Raw genomic sequence first — 13,334 nt, 5'->3', positions numbered from 1 at the left:
ATTCTCTCCCTCTCTCCCTCTCTCTCTCTCTCTCTCTCTCTCTCTCTCTCTCTCTCTCTCTCCCTCTCTCTCTTTTTCTCTCTCCCTCTCTCTCTTTTTCTCTCTCTCTTTCTCTCTCTCTCTCTTCCTCCCTCTCCCCCCTTATCTATCTATATATAAAGAGGGAAATAGCATGGTTGCACAAAAAGTGGTGACTTGGAAGTCTAGAAGCAGATTCTGCCTTTGATACTCACTACCTGTGGGAACCTGGCTGGCAAATCAATTCACATCTCTTGACCTCACTTTTCTCAGCTGTGAAAATGGGAATTGCAGTACTTACCTTAGAGGGTTGGTATAAAGATAAGATAATGCATATAAAATGCTTAGTAAACCTTTAAGCAAAGGTTCTTAACCATTTCTCTGTCATGGACCCTTTTGTCTGATGAAGCCTATGGAGTCCTTCTCAGAATAACGTTTGTTGCCTACATTCATAATTGAAGGAGAGATTTGTGAAAACGAAGATGTAATTTTTTCCCCACCTAAGTTCTGAAAGTTATCTGGAAGTGGGAATGGTTCTGTGGACTCCAAGAAAAGAACCTGAGCTAGTTAACTTCTCATTCAACTGGATAGGGCGCTCAGTCTGGAGGAGACTCCAAAAGAGCCTTAGACCTCCAGATCCTTACCCACTATGTGACACTGAACAAATCACTTAGCCTCTGTTTGTGCAAAAAGGAGATAATAATAGTACCTTCCTCCCAAAATTCTTGGGAGGATCAAATGAGAAAAATAATGCTCAGCACAATGTCTGGCACCATATAAATATTAGCTATTATTATAATTGTTGTTCTCATCTAAATAGATGTTATTTTATAATGGCAAAACTTTCAAGTCTGACTTCATTTAAGATGTATGTATTTCTTGAGGTGTTGAGTGGCAGTGTTAGACAACACCAAACAAAAGCAAAAACTAAATGAGAAAAGCTGTTAAATCCCAGCAGACATTTAGCATATATTTGATAAGGTGAGTATTCCTAAGTGCTTAAAGGCTTCTCATTGGAAATCTTCAAGTAAAGGCTGGATCATAGTTTATTGAGGCTGCTATTAAGGAGATACTGAGTCTGATATTGTTCAAGCTACCCCCCCCCAACACCTTTGTATATAGAAGGCACTTAAATACTTATTAAACTGAACAGAATATAATCTTTGTGATTCTGTGACCCATACTAGAGTTTTAGGGAGTACCATATGATAGCTTCCTGGGTAGCTAAAAATTGCTGGTATTCTTTGATGGGTATGACTTAAGAGACTTTTGACCAGGTTGTGTAGATATGCCTTTTCTGCCATCTTTAGTCTTGGGGATGTATTGGTACAGCACAGGAGACAATGAGTCAGGCAGGGCATCTCATAGGCAGAGTATCATGTGAGTGAGGCTGCCAAAGCTGCCTTTTAACAGAAGCAGTGATACAGATGTGCCTTGAGTACTTCTGCCACCAGGATGACTAGTTTTGGATAACTGTCTTTCATTTCCAGAAAGAATTGGTTGATTCTATTGGGTCCAGGCTTGTCAATTGACAGAAAGTTTTGCTTTGTCCTTTGAGGTATTCTTAAATTCTGGTTCTTTGTGAATTTGCCCTCATGGAAAGAAAATTGGGTTTCAAGCCTGATAGATTGGGTTAAAATCCTGGCTTTGCTGTTTCCTATCTATGTGGCCTTAGGTAAGACGGTTTCTCTCCTTTCATTTGTCTTTCTCATTTTGCTAAATAAAGGTGGTTAGACTAAATGATGTTTGAATTCCCTTATGAGTCTAGGTCTTATGATGGGCTTCCCTTTTCCCTAAGGGTTCTATATGGTGAGCAGCACAATGTGGAGATAATAATAACTTATTTAACCACTTTTGGGTTTACAAAACACTTCACTCATAAATTCAACTTTCTTTTTAGGATTTAACTATCATATTTGTGCAGATAATTCTCAGAACAACATATCCAGCCTTAGTCTCTCTCCTGATTCTAGTCCTACATCTCCTGCATTCTGCTAGACATCACCTAGATGTTCTGCAGGCATTGTAAACTCGACACATCTCAAAACAAACAGCTTTTCGGTTCCTTTGATCCACCTTCTTTCAGCCTCCCTGTTTCTATCAAGTGCTCTGTCCCCTCTGTCCAAGGTTTCCATTATAATCTTTTCCCACTCACTTTACATATTCAGTTAATTAGCAAGTCTTACCTTGTTTTTTTAAACTCTTTCTTCTCTCTTAGAATCAATACTGTGTATTGGTTCCAAAGCAGGAGAGCAACAAGGGGTAGGAGATGTGGGTTAAGTGACCTTGTTAGGAAATAGTAGGGGTAAGAGGACCCTCCATCTCCAGACCTGACCCTCAATCCACTGAGCCACCCAGCTGCCCCCCAACTCTTGTTGACTCTGCCTCTTCAGCATCTCTTGTATCTGCCTTTTTCCCTCACACCCAAGCATTCTAGTATAGGCAAGCATCACCTCTTGCCTGGAGAATTGAAATGGCCCCCAGAATAAAATACAAACTCTTCTATTTGACATTTAAGGTCATTCACCATCTGGATCTAGCCTATATCTTTCCAGTCTGATTATACATCACTCCCACTCATACATGCTGTGGTCCAGCCAAATTAGCCTTCTTGCTGGTCTTCATATTTTACATCTCCTGCCTCCATTACCATTTTCCCCCAGGCCCAGAATGATCTTCTTCCTCACCTCTCTCTTTTGGAATTCCTCCCTTCAAAGCTCATGCCAAGAGCCACCTCATTCACTTGGATTACCTTGATTCCTTCAGTTGCTAAAGGAGCACACCACTTCCTGAAATCACTTCACATTTTGCTTATAGGTATCCTGAATTTATTTATCTCTGAGCATGTTTTATGCTCTCCATTAAATGTAAACTTTCTCTTTTTTTTGGGAAGGGTGGTTTATATATTGTCTCCCTTCTGTATTTGCATCTCCTGCTCCTAGCATAGTGCCTAGCACTGTGAATAGTAGAAACAATAAAAAGTTTATTTTTTGACAATTACTATTTTAAGAGGATTGGAAATAAACTTGTCGTATTCAAGTGACACTGAGGAGACTATGGTGGTTGGAGTGAAGTTTGATTTTGGAGAAGAGTAAAGATTAGCTTAGAAAAGTGGGGAATTGTTATATATATATTCTTCTATATATGTCTCTTGCCTCTATTAAATTGGTATTGAGCATTATCGAATACATATCATGAGACTACATGTAGTAAATGGCTTTTAAAAAAATCAAGCATTTGAAGTAGAGCACATTTGTTTCATGGAGGAGTGTGTAAAGTACAAAAATATTTGTGAGTCATTGAACACAGAGGCTACAGTTCTATTCATGAGTCCCCAAATGTACCATCCGGATACAAGAATAGTACAGCCTTGTGTTTGCTGGTAGAGGGAATGCTACCAATTTTAACATGGTCTCAGTAGAGGAAAGGTTACTGCTTAGATTTTATAAGCAATATTCTGGTCAGCAAAACTCGAGAAAGGAATTACATAATGCCAGCCAGTACTCTTGCTTCTTATTCACTCCATGATGTTCATTGCTGGGCCCCTCTTTGCAGTTTTTCCAGCTTGGTAGGATCTGCCAGACCTTTGGCTCCTCTGGCATAGCCTTCAAGAACCCAGGCTCACTTCTTTACTACAATGAGCCTTCAGGGGATGGCTTTAGGCAGAGGAGCAGTATTCATTTTCTTATAAAAGACCAGCTATTTTTTCTATTAATGATGCCATTGCATGAGCCATTGTTTCTTTTCCAAAAAAGCTGCTTACATGTTCAGCCAAATGGTGATTCACTGGAAGCAAATCTTGTTCTGAAGGTGCTTGATTTATTTTTCACTAGAAGCAATTAATGTCATTTCCTTCTTTCCCAGGAGTCGTGAATAATGCAATTGTGGGGGATGAGAAGTTTCTGGATTATAGCAGCCTACTTCTCTTTCTTCGTCAAGAGTGATCATACCTTTCCACTAGGCTTTATCATTTTTTTTTCCTCAAAAGGACATGTTGAAGAATACCACAAAAGGACACCCTGACAGGCTACCCCTGCAGATGGCACTTACAGAGCTTGAAACATTAGCCGAGAAGCTCAATGAAAGGAAAAGAGATGCAGACCAGCGATGTGAAATCAAGCAGATAGCAAAAGCCATAAATGAAAGATACTTGAACAAGGTTGAGAATATATATTTTTAACCCATATCTTGAGGCTTCTGCTTTCTCTTTATGTGCCAATATACTGTAACTTTCTTAGAAAGTTTTCACTAATATTTTTTAAATCACCATATTTATCTGTCTTTCAAAATAGTCTGAAATAACAGCTCAAAGCACTTGCCAATTTAAAAAAAAACTGACTTTTGTCACATTTATCAAATTCCCAAGAGTAAAGTACCTTACAATTTTGGAAGCAGTTCCTAGATTTGGGGACTTTTATCTTTTAAGGAAAAAAATCTTCCAAGTAATCTAATTTTCTTGATTTTTTGTTCAAGTTCCTATAGGACCTAACCAGTCTGTAATTACCCATCCATTTGCACGATTTGTTTGAATTATTGAAAATGATAAGATTATTTTAAAGAGGAATTTTATTTTTTCCCTAAGTAAGTGAATTCTCTCTTGCCCTATGATTCTTTGTACTGTCTTTAAAAAAAATCAAAAATTTTCCATGCCACACTGAGATCCTTTTGCTCTTTAGAGACTGCCACTATTCTCTAATTTTCTATTGATTTATTATGCTATTATAGTATATAAAGATAAAAAGTCAATACCATTCTTGAAATAGTTTTCCCACACTAGTTCTCCCAAACTTATTTTTTACTACTTACTTATAACTGGCAAATACAGAGAGCTTGCTTTGTTTTTAATCATTGGGAAAGCAAAGAACTAATAATACTTAATGGCATAATTTAACAACTGCTTTTCTTTGTAATAATTTTGTTTTCCATGGCCATATCTGGGTGGTGATAGAATAGAAATGTGAAATCAGAGGATGTAGGTTAAAAACCTTGTGTGATTTTAACAAATCCTGTAATCTCTCTAATCCACATTATTCCTCACTGTAAGAAGAGAGTTTTGGATTAGATAATCTCTCAGGTCTCTTCTAGCTCTAAAATCTATGCTATTTAAAAATAAGATCAGAACATTTATTATTGATGAGACACCATAGGATCATAGATTTAGAAATGGAAAGGATCTCAGAGATCACTTAATCCTACCTTCTTCCCTTTTTTTAACAGATGAAGAAACTGAGACCTGGAGAGGAATTATCACAAGGGTGGCAAGAGGCAGACCTGGGATGTATGGCTTTATAGAATTTGAACTTAGAGAATTTCTTAAAAGAAAAGGTCTTGCCCAATTTTTAGGAGTATAGGAATTAGAGCTGGGAAGGAGCTCAGAGATAATTATTACAATTCTTTACAAATTTCTGTCTGAAGCTCAGGGAGGTATGACTTGCCTACAGTCATATAGAAAATCAGTTTGTCTGTTCCTCCAAACATTTGTGAGGGTGGGAAGCTCCTGGCTCATCAGAAATCCAAATGGATTTCTATTTGCTAATGTTTCTTAAGGCCTTCTTCCCATGGAAAAAAGTTTTACATGATTGCATCAGATTGCTTACTTTCCCAGGGAGAGGGGAGGGGTGGGAGGGAATGAGGAAAGGGAGGTTTGGAAAGGAGAGAGAGAATTTGGAACTCAATTTTAAAAGGTTAGAAATTGTTTTTACATGTAATTGGGGAAAATAAAATAATATGTGTGTGTATACTTTCTTCCTCCAAATTAAAAAAGTAAAATACCCCTCAATTTCAGAAACTTCTTAAAATGATCAATTCATACTCAGCTAGCTACCTCTTCACGTGAACCTCAAACTATTTTAGTTACTGAAGAGTCATTGCTGAATAATCAACTACTTATATAGCCTCAAATTCCAAATAGATTGTGGAAGCCACAATTGGTTGTGTGAAATTAACTTGTTTATGTAATGTTTTATTTACCATTTTGTTAATTATTAGAATTGGGATAGCAGCAGTACAAGTGATTATGAGAAAATGTTTTAAACAGATATGTTTACTATTAGACAAATGGAGGAAAGGTTACTTTATGTGGAAATAGTTTGGGAATGAGACAATATGTAGTGTAATGGAAGACTGGTTTTGGAGTCAGAAAATATGGGTTCAAATTCTCAATCTAATAATTAGAATCTTTGTGATAGGAAAGTCACAACCTCCCTGGATCTCAGTTTCCTCATCTGCAAAATCATATCCTGCAAAGTCTCTTCCAGCTCTCAATATATATATCCCTGAATCTCTGGATCGTGCTTACATTTTATATTTTAATGTAAAAGATCAAGAGGAAAAGCCCTTGTTCTCTCTGTAGATGACATAGATGGCTTCTAGGTCATTTCACTGGAGTAATGCAGAAATTCTGAATTACAGTTTAAAAAATTTGAAAGCAATACAATATCATAAAGTTAGCAATATAAACAAGAACTTCAAGTCTGTAATGGATGAAGAATTTATTTGGTGAATCAGTTTAATTATGTTAGGTAAAAGTGAATGAATTCTTCCAAAATTCTTCAATTTGGAAATTTGCTTTTTAAAGGAAGGTTTCCATGTGCTCGGCTTTGAAAATGCCTGTTTGGGTAGTGAACAATTTCTTTTAAAATTGTCACTTGCCCAGCTGCAAATAAATAAATGAGGTACAAATTTTTGAATGACTAGTTTATTGTGGCTTTTCTTCAAATCTTTGAAGAAGATATACAGCACAGCAACAACATGAACAGATAGTCTGCCATGATGTTTGCATGTGTTTTTGCCATTGGGTTAATTGTAATGAATTCTTTTTATTATTATATTTTGAATACTCTAAAAATCTAGCTTCTCAGCAGTGGCAATAGATATCTTATTCGTTCTGATGACATGGTAGAGACTGTTTACAATGACAGAGGAGAAATCGTCAAAACCAAAGAACGTCGGCTCTTCATGTTGAATGATGTGTTAATGTGTGCTACCGTTAGTGCCCGGTAAGTATGAATTTGAGTGATTGCATTCCTTATTTGAAATTACTCTCTCTTTTACCAGTATAGATCAGAAAATTCTCTGCAACTTACCTAGAGGACTGAGAGGTTAAGTTACTTGCTCCAGGTTATACAACCAGAACGTAGCTGAAGCAAGATGTGAACGTAGGTCACCTTGACTGTCATGCTGGCTCCCCATCCAAGTTATTCTTCTCTGTTGGCTTACTTGGACATTTTCAACAATTCTCTCATTTTAGATGTAGAATATTTGACTTGAAAAGGATACACTTCATTTTACAAATAAGGAAATAAGAGTCTCAGAGAAATAAAGTTATGTCTCTGAGGTTACAGTTAGTAAATGAAAGAGCCAGGACTAAAAGAACCCTGTTTTTCTGACTCTCCTCTCATTTTTTTTTCACTGTCCTATCTCTGATGTACTTTGGATTTTTTGGAAAATACTATCTTGTGATACATTTGTCTTGTCTTATACTCCTCTATTCCAAGCTAAGTTAGTCTACCTTTTGCTCACTGAACATTGCACATACTTTTCCACGTCTATGACTTTTCTCATGCTACTTATCTCAACTATGAAACATCCTCCACTTTCTCATCATGTTTTACTTCCTACCCAATTCTAGAAAGCCCATCTTAAATGCTACTAAATTTTCATCACCTTTCCTGGACTTGTCTATCATTGACAACCATTCCAGTTGGTAATCATGGGGTACTTTTTTTTTTTTTTGGCATTACCCTAATAAGAAAGAGGCAGCATGTAGTAGTGGAAAGAACAATGGATTTGAAATCAGAGAATCTGAGTTTTGCTCCTTAGTTCTGATATGATCTTGGGCAAATCATTTTACCTCTCTGACTCCATTTCTCCATCTGTGAAGAATCATTTTTAAGATCCCTTTTATCTCTAAATCTGTGACCCTAATTTGTACTTGTCATGAACTGTTATAACTTATGGTTACCCATATAACTAGATTATAAGATATTTAAAAACAGGTAGTACATCTCTTCTAAATGTTTTATCCTCTCTAGTACCAAGCATAATGCTTTTAAAATATTGGTTAGATGATTAAACATAATTATAACGTGGCTTACTCTTATGGAGTCAGCCTAAATTACTCCTAGTAAGGAAGTTGGTAATTTGGAAGGTGCATTAATGTTTTTAGGGTCTTTTAACGTTTTAACACCTACTATGTGATTACCTATTTTTGAAATGTGCTCATGGACAACAGAGTTGAGAAATTGGACTGTGTTCTTTTTATAACCCTTATAAAACCCATTGCAGCTGTTCTTCTTGGGCACTGCCCAACTTCTGTCACTCCAGCTGCTTGCTCCACTCAGTAAACTATGTACATATGTTACTCTTGTATAATTACATTGAATATGTTAGTATTTTATGTTGAGGGTTGTTGAGAGGAAATAACCAAGAAGATAGTTGGGATCTTTTTATTTTTTAGAGTTCTTCATGAAAATGTCTTTTGCTTTACATAATATGTGTTATAATAAATCTGATATTTATTTAACTATAACAAGAATAATTGGGTGATTCCATGGTTTTAGAAATAGCTACATAACTCAGGATGTTGTGATAAAATTGGAACTAATAGTATAAGTGTCACTATCATGATTATAATCTATTTTATCCTTACTATCCTAATTTTATTAGATAATTATCAAGTGTTTTTCCATTTCTCTATATAATCTCATTCTTGCTATATTTTTATTTACTAATTTTATGTAAACTTCTCAACTATTAATCTATAGAGACATGTTCTTTTTAGCTTATCAAAGCTATATTAAGCACCTACTATTGGCTAGTTACCATTCTTGGTCCTAGGGGTACCAAGATAGTTAGAATGCAGATTCTGTTCTGAAGGAGCTTCATATCTAATTAGGGGAAGGACCAATAGACAGATAACTGTGATGCAAAATGAAGAGATAAAAAGAGGTGTTGACAAAGGAATACTGCAGAATGATTATTTGAAGTATTTGAGGAAGGAGGAACCATCTTCATCTGAAGGTATAGGATTGGCAAGGAAAGCTTCGTTCATCACTCTGAGAGGTTATATCTGAGGGACCATAATCACATTTTTATCCATTTTTATATTATATTTTCCCAATTACATGAAGATGCAATTTTTAATAATTGTTTTATGACATTTTTTATCCATGTTTTTCTCCCTTCCTCCTCTCCATCATACCCAAGATGACAGGTAATAACATAGGTTATATATGTGCATAAACACTTTTTCAAGAAACTTCAGTTACTACACAACTTTTATTTCCAAACTGGATCCTAAGCACAAGTCTGAGAGTGTGAGGTGAAGAGAGAAAGGAAGAAAGACATGAATATCATTTTCAAAATTCCCCAAAATTTAAACATGGAGAATGGAGGGACAGAAAAGGATCTAGGGTTGGAGAAAGGCCTTATCATTGCATTGTATCCCAATAGTGGACAATAGTCAGTGGCCAGGATAGGGCAAGGTCAGGATGAGGAAAACAAAAGGCAACTGGAGCTCCAGTGAGTCCCTAAAACTGATCCTGGCTCAAAACCCCCATTGTCACAGGCATACCTGGAATGTAGAGTTCATCTTTTAGCAAAGATATAGAGAGAGGGCAGGGAGCACAGGTGACCACCACCACATTTGTTGATTTTTTAATTTTCTCCTTGTTCATAATATTTTTGCCATTTATTAGTACTATTTCCTTTAAATTTCTTCTTGCCAACTCATTGATCTATAAGCACTGCTATGTTGTATGCTATATATAATAAAATTACATGTGTAATTTTATTGAATTCTGAATTCCCCTTCATGTAGAGAAAGTATGATAATTACTTTCTTGCCGTGGGGATGAACTTGAACCTGTCAGATTAAGTCCTGTGGAGAAAGAAAGGAGTTTACTTGAGATTTTAGAATTGAAAAAGGACAGTAGATTTCATGTAGTCCAACTTTCATTTTATAGAAGAAGAAACTGAGGCTCCTAGAGATCAAGAGATTTGCCCAAATCATAGATAGTAAATGACAGAGCCATCTCCTGACTATTTTTCTATTACTATGCTACTCTGTTTCTCTCATTCCTAAATTAAAGTTGCTTTTAGAAAATCCGTTTTCAGATGAATAGTATTTTTCTAAATGTTTTCTTACCTTTCAGTAGAATCTGATTTGAAGTTGTAAAATTCCATGAAAAAATTCTAGCCATTTTTTTCCCAACATTATAAAATATGTCCAATTTTAATACTATGAAGAATAATTGTGATTTAGTGCTCAAAGGACCATTAGAGATACAATCCCTTTTTACAGATGAAGCAATTGAGATCACCCAGGTCTTCTGACTCCATATCTAGTGTTTTACTACTTGAAGCTGCCTCTCCAAATGGAGGGAATACCACTTGGAGACCAACCAGAACCACTTCCCACAAAGAGAGGATCCATTTACCTTTAAAAGACTACTCATAGCATATTGTGTCTTTTTAAATTTTATAGGATACTGGCTTCACCATGCTTAGATACCTTTTGATTTTTTCCTTTTGAGCTTCCTTCTCATTAATTTTCATATTCCCTTGAGCTACTGCTATAGTGTCTTGATTTATTCTCATATACTTTCTTACCTTTTTTGTGGGATGGAAACTCCAAGACTCAACATTATTGCTTCCTGACATCAATTTTTTTTTGAGATGGTACAAGAAAACATGAAACAAAGTTGTTCACTACTTTATAAAAAACAAACTCCATTCTGCAAAACACTGAAATTTTGGCATAAAGTATATGGTATGTTATAGTTACTAAATATATCAATAAACTCCTTATTTTCAATGTTAAATTATTTTATAATGATTCCTTTCACTCCCTTGACCCTTTCTCACTTTTAAGGATGCTGTCTCCCTTTTCTTCTTTGGTTTTGACTGTGCTAGGTTTTCTTTCCTGACAGCGACTTTATTCCTGAAAGTGTTTTATTTTTGTGGGTAAAAGTAATGGAATAATCATATATTATAGACTTAGGAGAGACTTGGGAGATGCTTAAGTCTTCATTTTATAGATGAGGCATAGAGAAATTAAATGATTTTTCTAGGGTCCCAGCTAATAATTTTCTTAGGCAACATCTGAATCCAGGCCTTCCTGATTCCACATTCAGTGCCATATCATACCATGGCTCCTCTTGGTAGTATTTGAAATGGTTTTTCTTTCCTCTACATAAAGTGTATCTTCATTCATTTATTTATTATTTGTTTGTTTTCAAAGCCCGTCCTTGCACCTTAGAATCAATACTGTGTATTGGTTCCAAGGCTCAAGAGCAGGAAGGACTAGGCAATGGGGGTTAAGTGACTTGCCCAGGGTCACATAGCTACGAAGTATCTGAGGCTAGATTTGAGCCCTGGACCTCCTGTCTCTGGACCTGGCTCTCAATTCCTTGAGCCACCCAGCTTCCCTCTCATTATACCTTTAAAACCTCCCCAACACACACACCCCATAGAATGATGAAGGCTTATATTCAAAAACTTGGTTTAGTTATCTAGTTCAACTCCATTTTGTAATAGTGTAAACATGAGTACCAGAGAAAGTAATGAATTAGATGAAGGTACAAAACTAGTTGTTGGCAAAATTGGCTCACAGGCTGTGATTGTTGTTTTTTCCCTGCAGCTGAATTCAGAAGTTGATTAATGTTGGTTCCTCAATAATTCCTGAATTTATTAAAGGATGGTTTCAATTGAAATGAAATCCTTCTTTGTGAATTCTCCTATAAATACTCCATGTCCCACATTTCTCTTTACAGATTTTCTTTATCTCTCATTAAACAATTAATGTTGTCCTGTGTGTCTACATGTATTATACTGAACTATATTTTTAATTCATATGTTATTTAATTTTTCATTTAATTTATACCCTTCTCCCTCACTAAACTAAGTCACCCGAGAGAAGGGCAAATATTAGCATGATTTTTAAAAAAGGAAAGAGAGTGAATTCTGTAAACAATAGGCCAGTGAGCTTGACTTTGATTCCTTGAAAAGTGCTAGCCATGTTGTCTAAGAGATAGTAAACATCTAGAAACAGAAGCATTGATCACAAAGAGCTAGTCCTCTGCTGTTTTGTATTTTTTTCAAGGACTTGGATAATGATACAAACCCCATGATTCTCACCTCAATGGCAAAAAGCTGAAAGGGATAATTAATATATTGGATGAATCAAGGTTTTAAAAGATTTTGATGGGATAGAATATTGGGCTAAATCAAACAAAATGAAATTTATTTGACTTAGACTTGACTTCAAAAAATTGACTTCACAAGTTCAAAATGGGAAGGCAGTAAGATAATTGCATACTTTAAATAGATCTAGAGATTTGAATGGACTGCAAGATCAATATATACCAAAAGGCAAAAAAAAGCTAATCATTGGGATGCATTAAAAGAGGTAGAGCTTCCAGGAATAAAAAGTCAATAGTCTTGTTATGCTTTGCCACAGGCAGACTATATATGTAGTATTTTGGTTAGTCTTATGCCTCCCAGTTTAGGAAGGACATTAATGACCTGAAAATCCCAAAGGAGGGTAACCAGAATGGTTTTTAATTCCATGCCATATGAGGAAGTGTTGAAAGAACTAAGTGTATTTAATTTAAAGAAAAGAAAATTCAAGGGTACATGATGTCTATCTGTAGGTATTTGAAACACTGCCATATTGCAGAGCTTGTCCTATTTGGCCCAAAAGGGCAAAACTGATACCAATGTGTGGAAGTTAAAAAAGGGACAAATTTTATCTTGATGAAAGGGGAATGTTGATAATAATTAGAGCTGTCCAAAAGTGGAATGGAATGCCTCTTGGGGTCAAGTTCCATGCCATCTCCCTATCCCACCTCTGTCAATAGAAGTCTACAAGTGGAAGCGGGGTACCTGGTGGCACCTGGTGGGTATGTTGTAATGGATAATATGTAGCTTGGGCTCAATGATTGCTGAGGGACCTCTCAACTCTGAAATTCAAAGATTCTCTAAGGGTCGGTGTCTTCTATTTTACAATGACTTACCTAAAATAGATGCTGATTAAAGGTTTTTCTCAGTATTTTTGCAGCATTTGGTTCTGTCAAACATTCTTTCTTTCTTGTTATCTTTTACCCTTGGAGCTCATGATGTTGATCTCTTCTGGATCTTTTCCTTAATTACTGACTATTCCTTTCTTAACTTCTATAACAACTTCTCTTTTTTTTTTTTTTCTGAAACTCCTATTTGTGGGTATCCCTTTTCCCTCAGCACTATTTTCTTCTCTATTTGCTCTCTCTCTCTCTCTCTCTCTCTCTCTCTCTCTCTCTCTCTCTCTCTCTCTCTCT

At 35.9% G+C, this 13,334-nt stretch overlaps 1 protein-coding gene across 1 annotated transcript in view; it reads left to right on the top strand.

Annotated features, from left to right (window-relative positions):
* Positions 1-13,334, top strand: part of ARHGEF10 (Rho guanine nucleotide exchange factor 10) — a 249,896-nt gene that overhangs the window by 135,270 nt on the left and 101,292 nt on the right. The window contains exons 17-18 of the mRNA XM_044663602.1: positions 4,007-4,177; positions 6,871-7,016. Coding sequence (XP_044519537.1) covers positions 4,007-4,177; positions 6,871-7,016 — 317 coding nt within the window. The remainder of the gene's footprint in view (positions 1-4,006; positions 4,178-6,870; positions 7,017-13,334) is intronic.

Source organism: Gracilinanus agilis, chromosome 2 (assembly GCF_016433145.1).
Source record: "Gracilinanus agilis isolate LMUSP501 chromosome 2, AgileGrace, whole genome shotgun sequence".
NCBI lineage: Eukaryota > Metazoa > Chordata > Mammalia > Didelphimorphia > Didelphidae > Gracilinanus > Gracilinanus agilis.
This window is presented reverse-complemented; position numbering and strand designations above follow the sequence as displayed.